The sequence below is a fragment of the Meleagris gallopavo genome, chromosome 21, assembly GCF_905368555.1.
Source record: "Meleagris gallopavo chromosome 21, MGAL_WU_HG_1.1, whole genome shotgun sequence".
Lineage (NCBI taxonomy): Eukaryota > Metazoa > Chordata > Aves > Galliformes > Phasianidae > Meleagris > Meleagris gallopavo.
Genome location: NC_139424.1, coordinates 3635679 through 3661486, shown reverse-complemented (window position 1 = coordinate 3661486; position 25808 = coordinate 3635679). Strand labels below are relative to the sequence as shown.

The 25808-nt window shown below is 42.7% G+C and overlaps 2 protein-coding genes and 1 long non-coding RNA gene across 12 annotated transcripts in view; 1 reads left to right on the top strand and 2 right to left on the bottom strand.

The window, feature by feature from the left end:
• Positions 1 to 4742: 4742 nt before the first annotated feature.
• Positions 4743 to 16846, bottom strand: LOC100542495 (3 beta-hydroxysteroid dehydrogenase type 7-like). The gene is made up of 6 exons (XM_010721793.4): positions 16628 to 16846; positions 14042 to 14197; positions 11933 to 12041; positions 7941 to 8040; positions 7224 to 7386; positions 4743 to 5969 (listed from the first exon to the last, which is right to left on the bottom strand). Exons 1-6 carry the CDS (start codon positions 16785 to 16787, stop codon positions 5551 to 5553), a joined length of 1107 nt encoding a protein of 368 aa, XP_010720095.1. The 5' UTR covers positions 16788 to 16846; the 3' UTR covers positions 4743 to 5550.
• The window catches only part of LOC109370601 (uncharacterized), a 33451-nt gene continuing 17944 nt past the window's right edge, over positions 10302 to 25808 (top strand). The window contains exons 1-3 of the long non-coding RNA XR_002120874.3: positions 10302 to 10522; positions 15929 to 16041; positions 19465 to 23577. This is a non-coding gene — a long non-coding RNA (uncharacterized LOC109370601). The remainder of the gene's footprint in view (positions 10523 to 15928; positions 16042 to 19464; positions 23578 to 25808) is intronic.
• Positions 18517 to 25808, bottom strand: part of COL26A1 (collagen type XXVI alpha 1 chain) — a 172229-nt gene continuing 164937 nt past the window's right edge. For 7 of the 10 annotated variants that reach the window (XM_085240760.1, XM_085240761.1, XM_085240751.1 and 4 more), the window contains 2 exons: positions 25597 to 25681; positions 19685 to 22633 (listed from right to left, as the gene is read on the bottom strand). In XM_085240760.1, the coding sequence (XP_085096886.1) occupies positions 22461 to 22633; positions 25597 to 25681 (258 nt within the window). In that variant the 3' untranslated portion in view covers positions 19685 to 22460. Of the gene's footprint in view, positions 22634 to 25596; positions 25682 to 25808 lie in introns of all 10 variants that reach the window. The other 3 variants (XM_085240753.1, XM_085240759.1, XM_085240756.1) reach the window with 2 other exon arrangements.

Below are 25808 nucleotides of genomic sequence, written 5' to 3'. Positions count from 1 at the left end.
TAATGAGAGCTGTGCTAGATTCAGCTCAATTAGAAACCCACTCTGGGGGAAGCACCTCCCGTGTTGCAGCAGACTCATGCTGGGCTCAGTGCCCCCACAGCTACCAGCAGGTCCAGCACAGCACGTTTGCAGGATATATCCTCCCCCATTAAAAAAAGATGAAAGGTGAGAGAAGGAGACAAATTTTGATCAATTGCCAAAATTGTAAAATGTGGAGCTAGAGGAAGAAACCTGAATAAATGAACCCATGAGTCCATGCTGGAGCTGGGGATTAAGCCCAGGTCTGCAAAATTGCAGCCAATTACTGCAAGCATGAGGCCACTTGCATCTGCTGACTCCCTGCTCTGGGTACTCCTGAAGCAGTGAAGCTACTTGCAAAGCATGAGTGGCAAAATTTGGAGCAGTCAGCAATGCTTTTCTGGGCGATGCAATTCAGGCAAACCTGTGAGTAAGGAAGGGATGGGATGGCAGGACGGACAAGCTTTCCATCCGGAAGATCTGGATTTATTTCCGTTCAGTTGCTGCAAGTTAGAATTCTTTCTCTTCATTTTATTCTTCCATGCTGTGACACCCTTAAAACCCATGGCCCATTTGAGTTTTGATTTTTTGTCCAATGCCTTTTAAAGTGATGTCATGCAGACAGATGATGGGCAGTTAGGGATACTGGTCTTTGGTGGAAATACTCTGTTTTGTGGATGTCAAACACTTTGGCTTGCCTGGGTGACATTGAGCGAAGACAAACTGGGCCACGTATATGTAGGTTGTTCCAAAAGTAATGCCTCCTATTTATTTCCACGGAAGCCACAACAGCTACGAAGAGCACAACAGCACTCTTTGATAGAGCAAATTCTCAGCGTCAAAACACTCTCTTGCAACACAGTCACCACCATTAGCTGTGTATTTCTATCAGTGATGGATAAGAGCCTGCTCTATTTAACAAAATATTGGAGGAGAGGCTGTGGATGCCCCCTCCCTGGAAGCACACTGGGCCAGGCTGGATGGGACTGTGAGCAACCTGGGCTAGAGGGAGTTGTCGGAGGTGTCCCCTCCTATAGCAGGGCGTTGAAGCTATGATCTTAAAGATGCCTTCCAACCCAAACCATTCTGTGATTCTAAGACAGATTAGCTACTCGGTACATTAAATATATTTGTATCTCCTAACCTTGGATGCTATAGCAGTAGAACTTTACAGGCCTATGAATTGTGCACAGCCACAGCTACCTGCAGTTTTGAAATCACTTTACAAAGGTAGCAAGCTCTCCTGGTTTTGAAATCAGAAATAGTTGTTGATGCAGTTTGGAGCACTTAATGGAGATCTATGTAAATTGCCAGGGGAGGGGGAGGAGAACAGTTTGATCTTAAAACATAATTTGGACTGTTCTCATGTTTTCTTGTAAAGGCTGTTTTGATCATTTGTTGCCACCTCCCAGTTCTCAGCCATCTCAAGTCTCTCAAAAAGTTCTGATACTTTTAAAGATAAGGATCAAATTTTATGTATTTTTTGTCTCTTAGTTCTCATGCCTTTGACATTCAGGTTTGCAAACTTTTCCCCCTATCAAAGGGCTTTAACATCTTTCCTTTTTTTTTAATTTTTAAATGAAAATTGACATTCTCATTTGATAATGTGACTCTGGGAGCCAAGACTTTAAGAAAAATGCCAAATCCCACAATACATATGGGAATTTGCACCCTTATTATTAATAATGGGCCTCTCTCTCTCTTCTCTTTAAGTCTCCTGAGATTTTGGTGTTTCATCTCAATCCGCTCAGATACTCCTGAACTTTGAAGGTGGGGAGACGGTGGAGAAGTACTTCCATGGGAGAAGTGATTACAAAACATGTTTCCATTCTAAACCTCTTTAAGCATGAAATGTTTTCAGGTCTAAGGTTTTGCAGCCTGCAGTCTGGTTTTTCCCCCACCCCTTTTTGCTTGGCTGGTAGAATTAAGAATTTGATTTAACGTTATATGCCTAGAAAAATAAAGCATTTAATTTACATTTTACAAGGCAGTTATTGCAGGTTAATTAAATATCAATTGAGTGTTATAGGCCATATTAAGATTTATTAATAACCCAGGAGATAAATCTCCTTGGAATTCAATTAAATGAAAATCACATAAAAATATATGTGCAATTTTATTCATATAATACATAAAACTTGTGAATTACGGTGAAGCATTGTACGTTAAACTTAATTAATGGGAATTAATTGGTGAAATGGAGAAAAATCAATTTGAAGTTTCCATAGCAGATATAAGAAGCAAGCTATGCTCCCATGTCCTCAGAAAGCTGAGTTTGTCTGCACCCACACTGTCACACTCCATCCTCGGACACAGAATCATAGAAGGGCTTGGGTTGGAGGGGACTTTGAAGATCATCCAGCTCCAACTGCATGTCATGGCCATGGTCTCTATGCAAGGGGAGGCGTGCATGATTGTGCCGATGGACCTCAGAGCCTTTTGCCCTCAATGCTTTTTTGAATCTCTCTAAGCATTTGTAAGATAGTTAGCAGTGGAAAGGCTGCTAGCCAAGTGGTCTGCGAGCTCTGAAGGACATGGGTGTGCTGGGCTTTCTGCAGGATCAGTGAGCATATCTGGTCCTGTCTGGGGCAGAGCAGCTTCCGATATCGGAGATGAGGCTCAGAACCTGGACTTGGAAAATATCTTTCCAATGTTTGCTGAAGGATTGAGGCCTGGCGTGCTGCCATCTGTTCCCTGTGCATCCTGTGTTAAATACTGTCAATATGAGATTATGTTCCAATTATGGTACCAGACTGACTGGTTTAACTCCCACCATGAATCTATTTTCCTTTATTACTATGCACTAACTATGTGACTGATGTACCAGACACCAAAAGAGATGGTCTCTGCCCAGAGGGCTTTGTCTAAAGGAAACATGCCTGGAGAAGACAGAATGCAATAGAAAATGCAGATGAATGAGTAATTCGCTTAAGATTTTCTTTTTAATTTGGGGATTCTTTGCCTTATTTGTGTGTTTGGCTGGAGTTTTAATATTACTAAATTTGCTTCTTTCAGACGTTGCACAAGAACAGAGACTTCCATAGAAACTCAAGCAGGGTTAGGCATGAGGCTCTTTGAACTGTGTGTGTGTTGAGGGGGAATGAGCGCTCAGTGCACACATGGGAACACTACAGGGTGGAAAATGAAGGGAAAGCCACTTTCCAGCCCAAACAGCTCCTCCAGCAGACGCCATGGATCGCACTGGGGAAGTGCAGCCAGCTCTAAAACATAACAGGTGTCTTTGTCAGTGCTCATCCTCCCTCTCCTCTGGTAGGGACACTCGCATCTGTCTCCTCTGTGCTTCGTCTCTGCTTCTCTCTGCAATAGTTGTTAAGGATATTAGCATTAAATACTTACTGCCTGGCTTAACTAAGGGGTAAGATAGGATTTAATTTGTATGGCTGAAATCCAATTATATAATGGAGCCCCTGGGGGAAGCAGTTATACCTGCTGAATCTCTTGGATGAGTAATTGTGCACAAAGGCTCCTCTCCAGAAGCAGAAACAGATCTGAAATATTCCCCCCCACCCCCTTTATTTTTTTTTATTTTTATTTTTTTTTGCTGCTGCTGTTACATAATAGGGCTGGGACCCTACAAAGAAAAGCCAATGACAACCAGAGCAGTAGAAAGAATGAAAGCGCTGCCAGGAGAAAACAAGTTACAATCTGATAAAATCAAGGATCAAGCAGGAAGTCTGCAGCAGCACAACCCGGGGGGAGCCAAGTTGCTGCGCAGCCAAAGGAAGCTTACTCATCTTTTTGGAAAGCAGTACAGAGGCTTTGCTGTCTAACTTTTTCCCCCCAACTTCTGCTAAATGTGCAGGGAAAGGGAATCCTCCACTTGCTTTTGTCAAAGCTTGGGAGGTGGGGTAGGTATGGAAAGAGTTAAGGCAGTGAATGATTCAGGTCCTTTTGAAAAATGCCTGCTCCTTATCCTTCATGTCATCTGTGTCCTGATAAACATCAAAACCCTGGGTGATGATGGGCAGGACAGGAAGAGGAGATTCCCAGTAAGGTTTCTGAAAGGAGGCAAGCACGTAAGGTTGGTTGCTGGAGTAGGATTCGGGTTTGACAGTTACACCTCTTGGTACCTTCAGCAGCTCTATAGCCCACACAGGAATGTGCCAGAGGCTCCGAGTGGGACTGGAAGCATGGGCTCTTGTACTTAGGCCAGTTCTCTCAAAGGTCAGAGTGCCATATTTCAATATATTTTGCTAAGTTAAAAGCAAACTTTGATTCTTTTCTGAGAAGTTATGAGTGGAAAAAATAATTTCCTTGGTCACTTTGCTGGCACAACTACATGAGGATAAAAAGATGAGTGCGTCCATACAGCCGAGGGATGAGCTCCAAGTACTGCAGACTGAGGACAGACCCAGACCCCCAGAGCATCCATCAGCATTGCTGTCTGGGCAGGTCTTGGAGCTCTCGTTAGAAACTTCTCCAGTAAATATACTGCTCCAGTAAATGCTGCTGCAATGCTGGAACCCAGTTACCTGTCTGACAGACTTGCAGCTCCACCCAGTGGCTCTTTTTTGGCAAGATAAAACCAAGGTTTCAGAAGCATTAAAACCTGTTGAGGTCAAAGTAGTCATACTGTAGTGAAGCTCTGGCAACGTGCATAAGAAATAGGGTATATGTTACTCTGTCACATTCTCAGCAAGCTGTCATTTAGCGTTTAACTTATAGCAGAAAGCTGCAAAGACAATTGTTAATGAAACCAAGTCCAGCAATCTTACTAATCACTTTATTTAAAACCACTCTGCACAAATTATTAGAGTAAAATGTGAGGAACTGAGAGCTGTGGGCATCCCTGTGCACTGCAGGGAGTGGGACCAGATGGCACTGAAGGGTCCCTCAACTCAAAGCGTTCTGTGATTTCATAACTTGCACCGTTCACCTTCCCAAATTCTCTGTGAACAGATTGTAATGGTTTGGCCCAGATTTATTTGTCATATGAAATTATTCACGAATTACCTGAGCAAATTATTTTTTGTTTGGAAGCTCATTTTGCAAAGAACTCTCCTGTGAGTGAATTTCCATGGAGTTCACTTGGCAGCTCTCAGCGTATTCCTTCGCTTCCCTTCCAGGGTAATTACTATGACTAACAAGAAGCAAATCTCGATCATTTCTATCAAAGATGCCATGCTGAAACTTGCTTCTATTTTTTTTTTTTTCCAGGAGGATTAGGGAAGTAATTAAAATGAGCTTTTATTTGTGCACACATACACTTCAACTGTAGGAAAACTCAAGAGATGATTACATGTTCACGGAACACAGGAGTACTTAAACAGTCTCAAACCGACAGAATTAATTTTGGATTTTAACCACTTCTGTAAAAACAGCCCATTTCTTCGAGCTCCGGTGAAAACTGCCTGAACTTGCAGACATCCAACCATGGGGCTGGATGCAAGTCAGCCCCTGTGTTGTCAGTGCAAGAGAATAGGAGTTTATTTTTATAGGGATAATATTTCAAAACAGATGTAATAAGCCACATATGAAGGATAACAGGATCTTTAGGAAGGGTTCTTTCCATCACTGAGAGGACAGGTTCCCCACAGCCACTTCCAGCCACCGCGCTGTCCGGACCTTGCTCTCCTGCCAGCTGTAGAGGGGCTTGTACCCAAAGTGCCTGAAGGCTTTGTCTGTCTCATAGGAGAAGGTGGTGACTATCGTGTGCAGCAAAGGGAAGTTTAGGAAAGGCCGTGGCTTCCAGAAAGGGGACAGGATGACCTCTATTATCCTGTGCAGGTGTATCAGTAACCACATCTTCCAGTATGGGATGCGTGAGCCCAGTCTTATTGAAGGGTCCGTACAGGACAAGAGCTGATACCTGACCAGAAAACCTTTTGTTGTCGGAGTGTCATCATAGGAATAATACACCTGCCCAGCGAGTGTGTCTGGTTTCAGCTGCAGGTGCCTGGCTGCGAGAACATGCATCCATGCGACATTCCCTGGAGAAATAAGAGGAGGACAGAAACAGGCGCTCAGGAGGAGCAATATTTGCCTATTTACTGTGGCAGTGAGAGCATGGAATCCCAACAGCAGTGCTGCAATGTAGGGATGACACTCATCGTGTGCTCAGCCGTACTGAGGAGGGGTGGAGTAGTTAATTCAGGCCTCAAAGGTCCTTTCAACCCTTGGTTTCCCCTTTGAGCTGGACAATTAACATTCCTTGTGACATGGGTTCACTCGAAGCAAAAGGGCACTGTTTTGTAGTGTGATCAGGATGAATGGGAGCAGAGCTTGGGGGTTTTATTCCTGGCTCTGCTGTGAGCCTTTGAAGAAGTCATTTGATTTATCCAGGCCTGATTCCACTGTAACAGCAATTTCAAAGTACTGTTATCTGCACTTTTGGAAGAGGACATGTGAGCTTCGCAGAAATAACTAAAGCTCCACATGATTGAGTGGTGAATTGTACTCCTCCTGTAATGCATTCAGTGCAAGAACAAGCTACTTCAGATGTGGTACCTCAGATGGTCAGTGGGCAATATTGGTGGTAGGTGGATGGTTGGGCTGGGTGATCTTAGAGGTCTTTTCCAATCTCAAGGATTCTATGATTTTGAGAGGCTTTGGGAGCAGTCTGTCTTGCTCACAAAACTCAGTTATGCAGTACAATCTTTTGTACAATGAATGCCTTTCCTAATTTTATAAGTAGCTGGTTTAATTTCTTGTAAGGAAACCAGTCTTTTCAAACAGACAAAAAATATTTTAAAGATATTCCCTCAATTTCTCTGTTTTCCTCCATAGGTTTCTAGAAACATTGCCTTAGAAAAAGGAAAAAAAAAAAAAAAAACAGAACTCTTGTACTCTTTTCTGCTATTTTTCAGTTTTCTAAACAACATTTTTCCTTATGTTGAGGAGAATTTAAAAAAAGAAAACCCTTTGCTAGTGATTTTCAAGGAAAGGGTGAATGTTGCACTGAGTGCCATGGTCTGGAGTGGTCACAGCCATTGGGTTGATGGTTGGACTGGACGGTCTTGGTGGTCTTTGTAACCTTAATGGTTCTATGAAAACAATAGAATGTAAACAAGTGTTTTATAAATTCTTTTAGCCACCCTGAGTTTTGTGGTTATAGAATTGTTTACACTCAGTCACTATACTCATTTTTCTGTGTTCAAGGATTGTGAGTAAGCCAACATGCAAAATCTCCTGTGGCCAAAGCGGGCTGGTAGCACTGCACACAAAGAGATCCATCACTCACTCACCCACATACGTGGAATTGCGCTCTGTGTGTTCAGGCTCCAGGTAGTTCAACACACCATGATGGGCTTTGGCAGACAAATACAAGTCGTGGAGGAACACTGCTTTCTCCCCATATACTGTGTTTGCGCGGATGATGCAGGTTGTGAGTTTACCACCATTGCTGAGCTGAAAAATCAGGGAGGAGTATTAGCAAGTGATGGATTTATAGGTAGAATCTTCCACAGTGATCTTTGGTGTGGAAGATGGAACCAGAATACTTGGGGAAATTGGGGGCTGGAGAAATCAAACTTTTGATTTTGATCACGCAGGCATGTCTGAAAATACACCTTTTGTGCACCAGGTGAGCCTAGTTTTGCAAACCATAATTTAATACAGTGCTTTCCAAAGCTTCACTCCTTTGGTGGAGTTTGAGAGTAGGCACAGAGGGTAGAGCAACTTGATCCTGCAAATACATGGCAGCTCTGTGATGCTGTGGGAGTACTGGCCGTTGGTGAGCTTGGGGCAATGTGGTGAATACATCCTATCAGAGAAGCCATTGGAGATATAGGTACAACCTGTGGGGTCTTGGTGGTAGCTGGACAGTTGGACTGGATGATCTTAGAGATCTTTTGCAATCTTAATAATTCTATGATTCTATTCCATGATTCTTTCTAACCAGCTCTCTCCACCTGCTCATCTTGTGCTGAAACCCCATGGATACCACCATTGACTTTTTTTACCTTTTTCCCATTGGCTTCTAATACAAGTCTTTCTGCCATGGCCTTTGTCTTCCCATAAGGCAGCTCCACTTCCCCGCTGTATTTGGTGTCCTCATTTCCTCTGAAATAGATTGAGATGTGAGTGACCCTGGAGTCCAGAGCTGGGAGACATTTATCTCTGTGTGATTTACTTTAACCCCTACTTTGCAGTGTATAAGTTCTGACGGTGTGTCATGCAGGGCTAAGAAAGATCCTTACTGCAGCTCAGGAGAAATAAAGCCTCAATAAATACCGAGTGATTCTGTGGTGTTAGGCAAAAGCAGGTATGCATGAGAGCAATGGTTTCATCTCTGAGAGGTGAATTTGCTTTTGTGTGATTGAAGCAAACAATATTCTGGCAGGGAAATTAGAAGGCAGCGCAGTTACCCTTCTAAGCAACTCTCAAGTGGCTGAACAAGGTGGAAAGAGCACAAGATGATGGAGGGCAGGAAAATGAGAGCAGTCCTGTTTTGTTTTTTTCATTAGAGGTAGTGAGAAGCCTCTTGTGAGCTTTAAACTAAAAGAAGCTGCACCTTAATTTTCTCATATTGTTGATTAGAGTTGGGAGGCGTTTGCTGGTGATGAGAAAGAGCTCCTGGAAGATGTGCAATCACCAGATTTGTGCTGAGGTTTTCTTTATCTGCCCCAGCAGATTATGTTTGAGGGGACAAGCAGAAAACCAAGTCCCTGAATTAGGCCAAGCAGGGGTTGGAGCTGTGATGTGACTCCTAAGTTAATGGGACTCAACACGTAACTGACCCCACAGGTCCTGAAATAATTCCAAGGAGAACCAAGAAAGCAGCTCCATTCCCCACAAAGGCATGGGTGTTTCTGTCCCAGTGATTCTAGGTCAGTATTCCAGGATTCGGTTAGGAAGATTGGGGGGCTGTGGATTTGTCAGAGAGCAAAGAAGCCTTGCTTGGAGCATCGGAGGGACCATACAGACCATGTGTCCATTTGCTCCATGCTGCATGAGAAGGCTCTCTCCCCATTCAGTGAGCTGCAGGAGATCTCAAAGACTTCCTTCACATTTTCACATCTATTTGCTGACTATTTTGCTGCCCTACAGAGGTTCATCCTAGGCAAACACTGAACTGTGCCAGGTGCAGAGCACCCAAAGCAATGTGATACGGAACCATCTTTCTCTTTTCACAGACAGGGTTCAGCTGTGCTTTAAGAGCAGGCTAAGTGGCCTTTGACAATGTCAGGCAGCAATTCTGCAGCAGAGGTCTTTTTGTTAAGCACTGGGCCACAGGAGAGCAAGCTCTGACTCAGGCTCCTGCTTTGACCTTGGGCAACTCACTCGCTCTTTTCTGCACTCACATCACTGCATGTAAAACATGGATAATGCTATTGCCTTTCTTCAGTCACTAGCTTGTGCATCAGATATCTCAGCTGAGAGCAACAGAAATAAATGAGGAGCCTCAAAAACTCAGCATCCCCAAGCACACAGGCTTGTAGCACAAACCCTCCTCCCCTCCCCGTGTTTATGGGTGATGAACAGGAGACAAACCAGCAAACAAGCACAGCAAAAGATTGATTGTGCACAGTTTGCTGAGAGCCCAAGAGGGGCCCAAGACAATTAGGGGGGTTATCTAGAAGTTCTTGTTTTAATTGCATTCTTTTTTTCTATCTGAATTTCTTTTTTTTTTGCCTTGTGAAGCTTCACAAAGGGGCAGCCTGCCTGCCGCTCTGGGCTGTGGAGCTCTGCTCCTGTTTGCCTTCCCCCACCCCTTTTGAAGCTTGGTTGTAACAAAGAGCTCAGCATAATGCTCTTGCTTTTCAAAACGATCACAGATAACTGAACGCTAATAAGACTGGAGCAGCATTGTCAGAAGGTATCTCAGCGGTGGCTGTCTCAGAGGGATTGAGACTGACAGAGGCATTTTCTATTATTGTAGGATGCTGAGGTGTGAGCATTATCCCTGCACCCATCACCCTGTCCAGAGACTAATCATGCTTTGTCTGTGTCAGTTCCCCAGCACCTAAAAATGAGTTAAATAAGATTATCCAAGGAGTGATAGAGAAAGGGTGCAGAGCAAAAAAGTAAGGCAAGTTTGATCACTGGCTGCAAACAAGAGCAGAACAAATTGGGTGGGGATAGGGAAACTACATCATCTTTGCTTTCAGCCATAGAATCATAAGGTCATTAAGGTTGGACAGACCTCTATCATCAAGTCCAACCATCAGCCCACTCCCACCATGCTCTCTAAATCATGTCCCTGCATAGACTCACAGAATCATTAAGGTTGGAGAAGATCCCCAAGGCCCCCAAACCCAACCCCAGCCCACCCCACAATGCCCACTGAGCACATCCCTCAGTGCCATATCTCCACGGTTCTGGAACACCTCCATGAATGGTCACCCCTCCACTTCCCTGGGCAGCTGTGCCAAACAGAGCAGCGTTATGTTGCCTTCCAGTACCCACTAGGCTCCCTATTAAGCCAAGCTGTGTAATTTTTTTTACTCTTCTCTCACTTTAATTCCAGGAATTAAAAGTGAAAATCTATTGAGAAGAACCACTCTGACAAGCAGGCTTTTTTCTCACAACATGATGGGAGAACGTGAGTATGTTTTTGAAAAGCGAGTTACAGGCTCTAGTTGGTGGTTTATTAGCATTTGTGGCAGGAAAGGGTTGTGAGTTGGTTGGGAGAGGATGCTCATATATGCATACATCCTGTGAGCAGCAGGATGGGCTTTTGCTTGCACCCACAAAAGCATGACTCTAAGGCAAGGAACTATCCTCTCAAGCAACATTTGGGATATCTACCACAAATCTTTTCCAAAACACCTATTTACAGCCATCTCAAGTCACAGGACTACAATTCTAAGAAAGACATACGCATACATCTGTTTTTAGAAGTGATTTAGATATGTTAATAACCAAATTTCATAGCCTTTCATTGATACTAGAGCTTCTAGTGCTCACGCTCCCAAGTGGGTTGAGCTTTCTTGTTCTCAGGGGCTTTTTCATACGAGAGACATTTATTTCTATGGACTCGGGTATTTAAATGCTCTTCAGAACAACTGTGTTATGCTTAGCTTACTAGTATGAAATTTAGACTTGTTGGTCATTTTAAGTTATGCTTTAAGCAGCCTTTTCTAGCCAGGCTCCAATTGCTAGAGCCCCGCAACTGAAGCCAGCTGTGTCTAGACTGACTGCCTGTAGAGAAACAACTTGATTTTGAGCCAGATCCCCCTGCACACAAGCTTGCATGGTTTGAGCAGCCTGTGCAAATTAACAAGAAGCTTTACAGTTTTATGTGTCAGACTGCACCCATTTCCACCCGACTTCAAATTTAATCTAAAACTTCAATTCTTGGTCTTCAGAAAGAGCAGTTCAAGGGGCAATTCCTGTGTCCCACGAATACCAAAGGTATCCAGGTCCTGAACAGCAATGTCAGCTGATTGTGAGAGTCCATTCTGGAAATCAAAGATAGGAAAAGGCAGCCCCAACTTGTAATTTCAACCTTTGCCTTTCGTTGTTCCAAATGCCATCTTTGCCTCAGAGGGCTTCCAAAGCTCTGCTTTGATCTCTTTTGATACTAGGAACTCGCCACAGGTTTGCTAGCAATTCAATGTGGAATTAACAAGGAGGGAAAGTGGGTCTGTGGTGGAGCATCACCAACCCTTTGGTCAACTCAGTGTGAAGCAGAGAAAAAAACTTTTACTCAACAGCAAGATAAAATTTGGCCTTATCAGAGCCTGAGTAGCTGAGATCCAATGCCAAACTGATTTCAGCAATTAGAAGAACAGGTCCATACACATGGAAGACAGCCTAGAGTGCTGTTAAGTCCTACATCTCACAACCAACTCTTTCAGTGATGGGTATCCAATACTGTTCAAGTTTATGTTGAAAGGAGGTGTGGTTTTCACGAAAGAGTGAAGGAATCAACAGAATTGGGAGCACACTTGTTCTGCTTCGGATTCATAGCAAAAATCCATAGGGATGAAAATGATGTGTTGGGCCTTACCTGAGCATGGGCTCGTGCAAAATATTGGGTCCCACTGCAGCAATGGAGCTTGTGTAGACAACATATGGGATGTTCAGGGCACAGCAGGCCCTTAACACATTTTCAGTACCTGTGAGGCAGGTCAGGAAGGACAAATATTAACTACTTTGGTTTCTATTATAGAAGTCAGATGAGATTTCCAGATTTGAAATAGATCCATCCTTTTCATAACTGTAGGTTAAAGCTGTAGTCCCTTGGGTACAATTGCACAGGTATGAATGGTTTATAATACCAGAGCAGCAGCTACAATTTTAGTTGTAATGTGATGATCTCTATGGTTGTTAACAACTGCATGGGCAACATGGTGAATTGCAGCCTTCTGACAAAAGAATTGGTGTTTTAGTTGCATATTTGCTTTGTAGAAGTGATTGATGACTGAAGGGTGAAAACCATTGCAACAGACTCCTGGTAAAATTATCAAAGAAACCCTGAATTTAGGATAATTTCAGAGAACGTAAGTCAGTATGAAGACCAGTGGAAAATAATTTAATTCTCCATCAACCTATCACTGTATAAAGTTATTGAGAACCTCAGTTGATAAACATCATTGGAAACAGATGAATTAACATCATTGAGCTTAACAAAAGCAGATTTAAAAGACTAAGTGACTAAGTGGGCTCCTCAATCTAGCCTTCAATTCAGAAACCAGTGGTTGAAGCAGAGGAGGGTATCAAAGCAGAACAAAGATGTAAATTCTTGCCAGCGATAGTAATTAACTATAGCCACACTAATATTCTTAAGCACCATTATGATTTGCTGAAAGACTTGACGGATAGCCCATGAACTTGCAGTTCCTAATCCTAGGCAAAAAATCTTTTGGCTGTTCAATTTATCCACAAATTGTTGAGCTTAAGGCAGTCATTGGGTGAATTTCTGTGACCTGAGTTATACAGGACCCAGCTAGGATGATATAGTTGACCTGTCCTGACTCTTTTCTCATCCATGAATTCTACAGTAGGTGTGAAATACAGTTAAGCATTCTTCTATCTGCAATGATGAATGGAAAACCGTATCTTTCAGCTCTAGATTTTGAGCAGTCCTGGTGAAGGCAGCAGCCCAATGTAGGGAGGTCTGTTTGAAGCCATCCAAAGGAAGGCAGCAAGCTGGCAATGAAGAGGAAGATCTCACAAAGCCACTAAAGGGCAGTGGGAACCCTCTGCTTCTGTGTATCCTTGGTGTGCTCACACAGTACAGGCTCTTAAAAGCATCTGGTTTTGGAAATAACTACAGCAGTGTAGTTTAATGTTGCCCTTGAATGCATCAGCAAGTAATAGGAGCCCTAAGCAGTTACCAGGTTGGCGATGTATGTGTATGTATGTGTGTATATATGTGTACAAAATTCTTTCCTTGTGGTTCACAGCTGTTTTAGTAGGTAACAGCCCGAGATACCATTGGAGTTGCTGCTGTAATTGGGATTTCATTGTTCTTATGGGCTGTGCTTATTTCTGAGATTGATGAACAAGTTTTCTTTAATCAGATCCTGCACTTAGCATGAAATCAGCTCTTGGTGATAGGAAGAAAATGCTGTGGAGCTCTTGGCTAGGTGTGGCATGTAGTTATACAATAGTTAGAAATAGCTTCACTTTAACTCAACTTTAATTGATGTTTTTCTCACATACTGGACAGCTTCCTACCACTATAGCTATGTTCTGAATCAGTACTATTAGTGAAAGTTATGTCCTTGATCAGAATAACTTATCCAATGTCTGGGTCCAGATTTAACTTTGCAAATTTAGAGGACACAGAAGCGTTAAACCAGAGGAGATACCTATTTTGTAGTCTCTTGCATGACTTTACACCAAGGCGTTTGTATTTAAGGCTGGATATTAGGAAGAACTTCTCAGAAAGAGTGATGATGCAGTGGCACAGGTGCCCAGGGAGGTGGTTGGGTCACCATTCCTGAAGGTGATCCAGAGCAGTGGAGATGTGGCACTGAGGGACATGGGCAGTGGGAAATACTGGTGGTGGGTGGATGGTTGGACTACATGATATTAGAGGTCTTTCCCAACCTTAATGATTCTACGATTCTAAGGATGTATTTTGCTTAATTGCTTGTTTTAAAGAACTTACCCCCAACATTGACAGCTTTCATTTCCCAAAAGGGCAAAGTGTTTCTGTAGTCCACAATAGCAGCTGTGTGGATAACCACGTGAACACCCTGCATGGCAGCAAGGAGCAGATTGTAGTCTCGAATGTCTCCTTTCATCACTGTCACATGAGTGGTAGCTGGAGAAGAATAATATAAGCATAGATGCAGGGGAAAAAATACAAAACAGCATCTTCACATTCCTGCAGAATGAGCATCCTGCCTGGAAAGCTTTCTTCTCAGCAGGGCAAGAAGCAGCTTGCCAACTATACTATTGGAATACATTGCCCTGGGGGGAAATACATCCCCATTTCATGAACCTCAAGAAACCAGATACACATCTGGTTTAATTCAGTGCAACACTTTGCCAGTTTACACCAGCTGTGGGTCAGAATAACAGCAGCTGTCACTGAGATCTCACATGGAGTCGAGGATAGCACTGAGCTACATGGGGAGACAGCTGGGCCTGAGCTGGGGCTGGCTGAGGACTTACTCTGGGACACATGAAGAAGATACCTAGAGCGTGGTGGGAATAACACTAAGCAAGCTTGAAGGATATTGCCAGAACTCTATTTAAATTGCAAATACTATAGGTGGGGGAGGGAAAATAATACAATATATTAGTTAAAATTTTGTAGGAAATTCCTTCCTTTGAGCCACTGAGAAGTCTGGCTATTTTTCCTCCTTCCTCCTATTTTGTGTCTCAGAATAGCTGTTCTAAACATGGCTGCTGTTAGCATCTACCACTAATTGTCAGGCTTTTACATGAACCTGCTGGGCTGAAGGGTTATATGGCTTCATTCTGATCACCTGTCTTAAGGCAGCTGGGTGCAATGAAGACCAGCAAGAGAATGGTCAGGGATAAGTAGAGAGGTGGCAAGCACCAAGAGAAATCTGCAGATGGTTAAGGTCTGATGAGTGTTATCCAGGGCTGCTAATTGGGTACCTGTTGTAACTGCAGGATTACTGCTTTGTCTACTCCAAATAACTTTTGGTGGAGGCAGTAGAACACTGAAGTAGTGCAACTGAATGCCTATGTTTAGAAAGGAGGTAAAATAAGAGCCAGGAAAATTTGGAAAAGCTTAATGTCAACACCAGGAATTTCAGGAATGTGTGCTTAAAGAATATGTGTGTAAGTACCCACAGGATAACCAGCAGAATAGTAGCAACTGACGTGGTTTTGTCAAGAATAGGTCACGTCAGATAAATCTCTTTTGTTCTTATGACACTTGGATGTAGGAGAGCAGGTCAACGTCATCTATCTTGATTTTAGAAGGGGTCTGGAGACTCCATGTCATTTCCATAAGCAAATCAGTCAAACAGGTCCCAATAAGCCCCATCAGGGTGAGCACGAAGCTGAATTACTGCTCTGAGGGAACTGCCAGCTGTGGTAGGTAGCTACCCCAAGGTCTTTTTATTGTTTTCATCAAGAATGTCAGCAGATAACGTTAAATGGGAGGGTCTCAAAGTATGCTGGATGATTAGAGTATGAACTGATAGAGATAGGGACAAAGAGAAGATAATGGGTGTAGTAGGGAAGAGGTAACAGCCCCAACCTACCTCATGAAATAATTGGGCCAGATCTCTTGTTGGCAGGAACTTGCAACTGGGAAAAAGGCTTAATTGGATTGACAGGCAAGAAAAGGGATTGTGGTGCAGGGTGGAAGAAACAAATGGTGAGATATTGGCACAGGCTGCCCAGGGAGGTGGTGGAGTCACTGTCCTGGAGGTTTTCAAGAGAAGTGTAGACGTGGCACTGAGGAACACGGTTAGCAGTGGTGATGGGTTGATGGTTGGACTAGATGATCTTTCCAACCTTAATGATTCTGATTCTACAACGTCCTTCTGCTTTACCTCTGTCCTGCCCTCAGTGACACTTTTCAGAAGAGAGCAATGCGAGCGCCCAGGGATGCAGAATTGTCAACTATGGAAAAGAAAAAAGCACTGCAGTCCTCCCTAACCTAAAGGAGAAAGCAGTTGAGAGGTAGGCTGTCAAATCATGAAGATTGTTATTAAAAAACATTGCGCCATTTTTACTCTCTCACTGGAAGCAAGCTGAGGGGTTGGGCAGTCAGAAACAAAGCCTCAGCCCACTGCCAACCTTGCAAAGCCATGTGAGCTGGTTGGCTTGTTTGGGATGGGTATTCTCATATCCAGTAAAACGAGTTGCTTCTCCCCTACGTATCTCACTGTAATCAGTTCTGGTGAAACATCAGAAGGCAGCACTCAGAATTGCGATCAAATTGAATCATTTAATATCTTTGAGCATGTTTTACTGAGCCTCACCTCTTCCATTTTATGCACAGCACATTGGCTGTAGGCTTCTCTCACAATTACAGTAATTTATTATGCAATATCTGTAGCAGATGCTGAGCTTGATTCTATTCTTGTCTGCCTTTTGGTTGTTTTTTTGAATTTTTAGCTACTGGAGCATGTCAGGAGCATAGGTTTTGTCTGTTCAATCCATGTTCCCACCCCATGCCTGTAACTGTGGGATCTCCAACATAATACCACCTGTCCTGAAAGGGAGGGTTGTGGCTGCTAAATTCAAGTTGATGCCCTTTTCTTACCTGTGGCAAAATTTTCTACTTCTTTTCTTGCTACTGAATCAAAAACTCTGACTTCTTTGATGTAGTCTTGTTGAGACAGGAGCTCTGTGATCTTTTCCCCAATAAAACCACATCCTCCTGTCACCAGGTAGACCTGGGCTCCATCCATTTCTGAGGACATTTCTGTGGTTAAGGAGAAAAGATCCTGTAGTGCACTGTTGATCTTTCAGCCAATGTGTTTTCTGATCTAAGTCTAAAGTCTAACCTTCACAGTGTTAGTGTTATTGGCTGAACATTAACTCCATCCAGTTATGCGTAAGTAAAGTTTTTGCTGGCACAGCCATACTTGTGCTACACACTGTTCTGGTCTTTCTGACTCAGCCTTTCCCTTCCCATTCACTGGTGTATAAGCAGTGGGACACCTCCAGCTTGTCTTGGTCCTTGGCCAATCTCAGCCCACAGTTGCCATGCTGAGTGTTTTTCATGGTCAGTTGGCATAGCTTGGACCCCTGTGCAAAGAGTGCATGTCCTGAAGGTGTGCTCAGGGCATCCCTCATTTAGTATGAAGCTATTAAAAAGTTCTTGCTGGCATGCACTAATGAATTTGTATAGACAGTGAAACAGCAGCAGATCTACCCAGCGCTGTGTAGAACTGCACACAATGCAGGCAGGTTCCAGAATGGGTGTTTGCAATGTCCATGATGGCAATGGTATGGCTTTGCTGAATTAATTCTGCTTGCAATTGGAATATACAGACACACACACACACACACACACACACAATTAGGAGGAGAAAGTCCACTTAATTTGAAAAATGTGTAGTAGCAAAAAGCTGTACCACATCCTCTGGCAAATTGTTGCAGTAATTAATCACTGTCATTGTTAAGAACGGACTGTTGTGTTTTATTTAATGGACAGTGGCTAATACACCTTCTCCTTGCTGAGCTATGGACATATGCTATCCAGTTTGTCATGTGGATAAAAAATGGGATTGAAGGGTTAAGATAGTTTATTCAAAGGCTATCAGCATTTTGCTTGTGTGTGTTTTGGGGATCAGCTCCTGCTAGAAGTGCAAGCTGTTAACTCTGCCATTGATTTTCCTTGTGCTGTGTTAAGCACTGGGAAAAGAACCACTTCCCCCATGATTACAGTCCCTGGCCATAATGGTCCAGAGGCCAGCACAGACCTGAAGCTAATTGGTACTTGGCAGACCAATGCAGCCACAAACGTCCCAAGAAATTAGTTTGGCCTTTTATCCAGCAACTCCCAATCCGTACGCTAGTGATTAACAGCCCTGCCTTCCCTCAAGGGGAACTTGTGCAAGGATAAATATATCAGAGTTGGAGGTCTTTGGACAAAAAACAAGATAAATACACCCTGAAGGACCCGGAGCAGTGCTGCATGGGAATGTTTGGCAGCAAGTTACCTTGAGCCTCTCCTGATCAGAACTGCAAAAAAATCTGCATGAAGTTGAGGCCTTGACTCTGTGGACGTTTCTCATTGTTTACAATACTTTGCTACAGCAGTGATAGCTGCATATCTATGGTGTGGGGAGAGCACTAGCTGTGATTTACACATCTCTTGTTTGTATTAGGGAGCAAACACAAGTTCAGAAACCAGACCTGTCACCTATGACAGAAGCACTTTGGGTCCTTTGCCACTTCTGCCCATGCCTGGCTGTGGTGGCTTCATTGCAATGCAGGATGTGCAAACTTTCGGTTGCTTGAAGGCTTACCGAGGCTTCCTTCCCTTCTTTCCTTCCTTCCTTCCTTCCTTCCCTGCCCAGATTTGCATACATACAGTGAGAGAAAGCTGAGATGGCAGGAAAGAAAAACAGATGCCTTAATTTCAGGATGCATTCTGCTTGAACTTGCTCTGAACTTCGTAAATACAGGACACCTGACATCATACTCATTTACAGTATGTTTATTTCTCAGTGCATTACATGAAAGGTCTTTGGTATTTGTGGGTTCTTGAATACTGTTCCCACTCTGCTCTGTAAGAAAATGCTGAATACAAAACATTCCATATACAGTAACAAAACCCATAGCAAATAAAGAGAAATAGGTATCTTGAACAATAACATAGCAATATGAAAACAGGTAAGTAACCATGCAAGAGGTGGAACAAACAGGTTGTGTTTACAACAAACATTAGAGCCTGCCATAAATTAACTCATCGTGTCAGAAGAGATTATTTATTTGTGTTCTAAGTAAAGAAACTACACGACTGCAGAATACTGCATATGGCTGCCCTATTAAAGACCAAATGTTGTATAGCTTATTACAATGGGACCATTTGCACACGTACAAAACACACTGATATAAATAAAAAGATATTGTGTAAAATAAGTAGTGAAAAAGTTAACATTTCCTTCTGTGGGTGGGAATGTGCACTGTGGACAGTTATAGCACCTTTGAATTGCCTGGTTTTAAAGCAATAATGGAAACTGCAAGTAGTTTAACCCCTATATCACCAAGCACGGAATGTAATGTCGAGTAAAGCAGAAGCTGTAAACATGGAAGAGAAAGAATTTCCAATATATTGTACTAAGAAGTAATTCCAGAAGCTGATTGTCTTTTGGAAGCCTTTGTCACAGTGGTCAAGTTCATTACATTAAAACAGTTCATTGAAGAGACTGGGATTGAAACTGAATCCCAGAGCCAAACTTTCAGGAAGCCACATGTGAGCCATGTGCTCTGCTCCACTGCAAGCAGTACCAGTTCCTGTGAGCTGGAGGCTTGGATCTGCTTGTTACGGCCTGTCCCTGCCCCTATGGAAGGTGATGGGAAAATTATTGTGGAGTTTGGTGGGAGCAGATGAGGGTTCTTATCTCTGGTTTATTCTTATTCCCCCAGGTTCCTATCAATTCTTTACAGTAAGTGCAAATTGGATACTCTGAAGAGAAGCATTCCCCACCTCCCAGGTGTACCAGGTTGCTGGTGAACGTCAGGGTGCACAAGTTGCAAAGATTTTCAGTTGTGCAATGTGCTTCTGGTTAGCTCATGGCAAGGAAAATGCATTTCTACCACCAGAACTGATCCAAGTTAGAAACACACTGGCATTCAAAGAAACATGAAGAATTTCAAGGAAGTCTTAGGAAAAAAAGGAAAAGAACACACTATGGTATTGCACAGTATGCATGTAAGATAAAGCACTAAACATTTCAATTAAAATATATTTCTAAATGAGCACGCATCCAAATAAATCCACTCTCTAAGTTACACAGACATGGCAAGATGCGTAGATGCCCAGGCTAAATGAATCTTAGTATCCTGCCTAAGATGGGAAACGTGGTTGGAGTGGTTGGCTTAGTCATGAATATCATTAATTGCTGAGTGTGAGGCTGTGTTCACCTTTACAGCTTATTTAAACTGGGACTGTACAAGAGCATGGTCCAACCGTTGTGTAAGTGGTGAGGAACAAAACTTCAAATGAGAGGGAAAGTTGGTTTAATCCCACTGTAACCCAACTTAAAGATACAGTACCACATGAAAGAGAGATACAGGTAACAAAGCAAGAAGTGTGGAGAGCAAAAGCTGACACAGCTCTTAAATCAATTTGGAAAAGGCAATAATTAAAACTGTTGCAACCCAAACCTAACCAATGTTCTGACTGTTGGCTTGGCAGGATTAATTGGAAACAACTTCAATTACATTTCCTTTCATCTTACCATTAATTTGTTTTAAATAATTTCTTCATTTAAAATCTGAAATCCTAGTCAATATGAATGAAGAAAGTACTCATTAAGCTAATGCAATAGCTTGGAATTCATAAGGGCAAACTAGGAGGGAGAAACATTTCTCTTTCAATTCAATGTGAAGGCTCCAAAATGCCAGGGAAATGAAAATGGACCCATTGTTCTTTTGCTCCAAATTCAACCCTGAAGTTATAGGACCAGTGAAATGAATTTTAATGTTTCCCCTTTTCAAGATTGCTGATTGTTTAATTCCTGAATCTGCCATGAGAAAACCCTAATATAGCCAGTACCTCTAGCTTGCACCAATCTGCTCAGCTATTTTAGCTTGATCTGTGATTTCTCCTCAGCTATTTATTTAGCTGTACAGCAGTAGAAGCTTCTCCATGTGGACAATTTTCTGTTACTTACTAAGCATCAACTTATGCTATTTTGCCTGTTTTGAAAAGGATGGTTGGATTTCTAGGGAACGGGGCCAAACAAACCCACTTGGCAAACTCAGTCATTCTAAAGTAGCCTTTATCCTGTTCATTTCTGAAAATATAATGCCCTTCAGAGGAAACATTTGGGTGTTATGATGTCTCTGTATGTTTACAATATATGCAGAAGGTCAATTTAATGTGTAGTCAATGGGCTGGCAAAACTCGTTCATTTTAAGGTTCATTTCCACTATAGCGTTTGTGTTTTTGCCTTAGAAAGGTCACTTTGGACGATGAGGATTCCTGAATGCATGGGCCATACATACATACGTTGGTTTCTACAAAAGCTTTTGACAAAAAATAGTTGTAGCAATACAGCTTGCCTCTTTCAGATAGCTGGACCTTGCACTAGGAAGCAGACAGAATGCAACAAATGTTTGTGACTGATGCATTAAGATGACAACTTGCTCACTTTTGTTCTGGTCTGAACTTAAAAATTTGACAGAACAGTGATAAATGTATATATACACCTAAGTAAAAATAGTACCATTGGTTGTGTCGATCAGTCTTAGCCTTTCTGACAAAATTCAATGTCTACATGAATGGTTTGTCTAATTGGATTTGCACAGAAGGTGTAGGAGAGTCATTGGTCACTGAAGGGCAGGTTCAGTCTCTTCACCTTGAATGCTGGGACTCAAAAAGTTGTTACTGCAAATAGTAGAATGATTTTGTATTTAGCTTCTGAGTGCAGGATAAACTCCTGTCAAGACTAATTCCAGAGTGTGATTTGCTGTTACACTGTCTGGGGATTCAAGTAGCAAGGATTCACCCATAGAATAAAAAAAACCCCATGGTAATACTTTTCCTTATTGATGTAGAGTTAAGAAACTATTGCAAAACATTTTCTGAGAATAGTTACTGGTGTTACTTAATTTTCTCTGTATGTATGTGCAAAATGAACACAGCATGGTAAAACTCCATTGCAGTTCCATCATATTCCATCCATACTGCTCTAAATTTTCACAGAAAGTCAAATCTCATTGAAGTCAGTGCACGCTATCAACATTTTCATCAAAAGTCCTTTCACCAATACAAATAATGCCATTCACATGCAATCAGCAACATGAAGAGTAGAGATTTTGATGCTAAATTCTGAACAGTAATTGGAATTTTCAGATGAACAGTTTAAAATGTTCTGGAATTTTCCAATTTGTTCTTTGCTTAAGAGAAATCCTTGCAGATAAGAATGCTTTAAAGGCTTATGAAAGTGTTACCTTCAACTGGGAATCAGCTTGACACCACTGCATGAAACAAAAGCAGATGCCACCAACTATACTGAAGGACAAGGTTAAGGTTTGGCTTTGAGCCTAGTTGGGATCGATTATGTCAGCCAGTTAAGCAGGGCTTTACTGAGTAACTTTCAAGGGCTGTGGGGAAACAAGGGAATAATTAAACTCTGGAGACATATTCAGGAGGTGTCATTGCTATGGACAGCTTCCAAGGGTACATGACATCTGGTATCCCAAAGGCAAAATAACAAAATCAAGAAAGTGTCCATAAGACCCTCTCCAAGCTATGGGTAAGATACTCCCTGCAATAAGGGCATAGCATTGGCCAGGTAAGCAAACCCAATTGCCAATACTAGAGCTTCCTACTCTCTTCATTTGCACACTGCAATTAAGCACTGGGATACTGTATCTTTAACTGGTGGACGGGCAGGGAGAAGACAGAGATGCTCCTACTTCATCCGACTGCTTCTCCTTTTGGCTTCACTGTCATCCAGCAGCGAAGAGAGGATCTGGTAGGCTTGAGGCTGCTGAGGTCCTCCACGCTTGATCTTGATGCTGCTTCGCAGAGGGGAACCCGGGATCACGTCTTGTCCAGAGCCTGGCTCAATGGAAGATAAAGAGTCTGTAAGGAGAGAAAGTCACGGGAAAGCACTATTTAAAAGGGGAGGCTAAGGAAAGACTGAATGGGCCTTTCTGAATGATTCCTCTTCTGGAAGAAGTGTCGTCCCTCCTGCTGTCTTTCTGTCCAGCAAGAAGTCGTGTTTGCTGCCATCATACTACTCCAATATTTAGCCCTGTCTGAACTCTTTGGGGTAAATACTAGTACTGCAAGCAACACAGCAGCTCCTGTTCCTATTTGTCACCTCGTTTATAAAAGCACTGCTGTGTTATTGATCACAATTTGCCTTGGGCTGCAACGGCTACTCAGCATTGCCCACAGACTCCTGTTAGTGAAGGATAAAGCATTAGCAAGGAGTCACACAGAAGTGATGTTCCTGGGGATAGAGGTACCATTTCACTCCTTGTGAAGGTGGACATCTTTCCTGAAAGGACTGAATGAAAAGCTTGATCCACCCTAGGCTACAGCCACATAAGCAATAAAGCTGGGAATAAATATTAGCTGTCTGCTCTCCCAGCATGCTTCATGTTAACACATATGTCCTCTTTCTACAGCATCCTGCCTTCCAGAGCTAGATGTGCTTTTGACTACGGCCACTCTTCAATTTTCCCAGCAGTCAGCAGCAGATGCTGCCAATGCGATGCTGCCTCATCACTTGGAACGCCCTGCTTTCTTCCTTTTACCTTCAGAGAGGAATGTTTGTTTGCTCATTTCCCTGCCAAGGGTTCAACCTCACACACCAGGTCCCCCAGCCTCGGTTCATTCGCTTGAGGCAGCACTTCCACGCCAAGGGAGCATTGGCTGCAGGATTTGTGCTGTGCTCGCTGCAAGCACACACTGCCAAACAGTTTGGGCTTTCCTGTGTCCTGCTGGGCTGCTCTCCACTGTTTGCTGGGCCAGATAATCTCACACTGTCCTCCCGCTGCAGAGAAGAGGTTTGTTTGCTGGTATGTTTTGCCTTGTTGCTTGGGTGGCTGTGGTTTTGAAACCATGAAGTTTCCTGGGAAAATGAGAGCATGCGATTGGCATTTTGTGCGTGGGTCTCTGAACTGGGTGGAATTGAGCTACCCAGGAACCTGTGGTAAGATTTGTGACACTTCCACTGGGAAAACCACCAGGTGGTTGGTGCTGGGTGACTTAGAGCTGCGTGGTGCCATTCACTGCAAGGGAGGTCTGTGCTCAAGGAAACCCTGCTTTGTTGCATTATGTCTTTTTCCATTTTTTTCTTTTTAAACCATATTCACGAACAGAGATGAACATAATAGCATAAGGAAAACATGCTTCATTTTCTAAGTTCTTTTTCTAAGTAGTATTTTTGTAGAGTCTGTCTTAAGAATGGAACTGTTTCAAAAAAAGCAGAATGAAAACATAATTATCTGCACTGTTACTGTATAAAAAGGGAAATATTTATATGAAGTCATGCAACATAGGTGTTTAAACATAGTTTTTAAATGCTGTGCAATTAAAAATCATCTACTTTTGCTGATGTAGTTACATTGGTATAGAGCATATAGAGATATAAATAACTCATGTCCATCCCAGGCAATAGCAGAAAACACACTTATGACAGTAAAAATGGCTTGCTGAAATGCTGCTGAAATGCCAAACAGAGAACATGTAAAATTGGGAAACCAGGCAGTTCTACAGTGGCAAATTTTGTGTGTATTCTCCAGTTCATGCTCCATTGTCTACACAAGTTTGTAGAGCTGATTTTTTGCTTTACAGTAAAAGCAGAGATGCAAAGTAAAAGATCATGAAGGGTTAGACCCTGGGTCCTGTATCTGTGACATCCACTGGGCTGTAGTCACAGACAGGGTTCCCCTTCCACTCCTACCAGAAGACCAGGCAGGCAGACATGGATTGCTGCGTAGGGAGCCTAATGGGCATCTTCCTGGCACCGTCACCAGGTGAAAGCAAACAAGCACAAAAATATCTCTTCTTCGTCTATAAAATCCAGTGAAAACATGAAGCAAACTAGGATTAATGCAGAGGTAAGGTCAAGATGACTGCAGTTAAAATCATGGGTTCATGATTCATGATTTCCCAAAGTTCATACTGCTGCCTGTTGCTTTGGAATTAGTGCTTTGGGCCTCTGAAAGGTACATCTCCATCGAACAGTGAGGATGGTGTAGAGACCCAAGCCTGTTCAGCCGTACAATGGAGCACTACACACCAACACTATTTTGGCTTTGAAGTGCCCAACAGCATTTTCATTTTAGCAGCGTGCTGGCTGCAGGAGTGGTTTGTGGGCTCTCAAAGCCTATTGCACTACTGCTTTAAGTCATTTGGAACTTCTGGATAATTAAACCAAGCATTTGCCATTTAAATATCCAAAAGCCACTTCAGAATAGAAGTGGATGTTGATCTGAGGGAAGGTGTGGTAGCAGCTCCATTTCAAAGCAGGGCCAAGAATGAAGTTCCATGGCCAAGCAAGGCCATGTGAGGTTCCTAATTAAACTATCCAGTTAAGAAATATTCAGCTCAGTGTCATGGAGCAGCCTTGTGTCTCACAGCCTGAGATAGTAGATTCAACCAGTATTTTGCTTCTGCTGTGTTTCAACTGGGAAGAAATTGGCACAGCAACTTTTGGCAGCTCTGAGAGAATTGATTCTCAAATATCACCAAGGGAGAAGTCTGATCTATGATGACTACACAACCCCACACTCTGGTTAAGGGAAGAAAGCAGTCATAAAGGGATGACGCCACACATTGCACCCGTGATGGGAGAGCAAACAGCCTCAATAGAAAATATAAATTCTATCTGAATGAGGAACACGTGAGACTTTCTTTAAATCTGACTGTGAAAATAGGTTTGGTGTCAGTTGTAATAATGAGAACTTCGTGGATCATTCATTTTTTGGGTAACATTGGCAGAGACTTAGAACACTGGGAGGACATCTAATCATCAGGCAGCTTTCTGAATAGAGACCCAGCTGTATGGAAAAGAAAACTCCAGCGACGCTTACCATGAATTCCTATCATATGCTCTAGAATCAAGACTCTCTCAGCTAAAATCTTCAGAGCTTCTCGAAGTTGTTGAACACCTTCCCCCTGGAAGACAGAAAAGAAAACCAACAGTGCTAAATATTTGCAGAACAGGCTTCTTGTACATAATGTTGGCTCAGTAATGCCAAACTGTGCAGTGTAAATATTTAACAAGAGAAGTCATAAAAAAATG

Excerpts from the sequence above, each read along its gene's own strand:
- LOC100542495 (XM_010721793.4), bottom strand. The coding sequence starts at position 16,787 with ATGTCCTCAGAAATGGATGGAGCCCAGGTCTACCTGGTGACAGGAGGA. Across the intron at positions 12,042-14,041 it reads GAAAGCTGTCAATGTTGGGG|GTACTGAAAATGTGTTAAGG; the intron begins GTAAGTTCTTTA and ends CCTGCCTCACAG. Across the intron at positions 8,041-11,932 it reads TTGCACGAGCCCATGCTCAG|AGGAAATGAGGACACCAAAT; the intron begins GTAAGGCCCAAC and ends AATCTATTTCAG.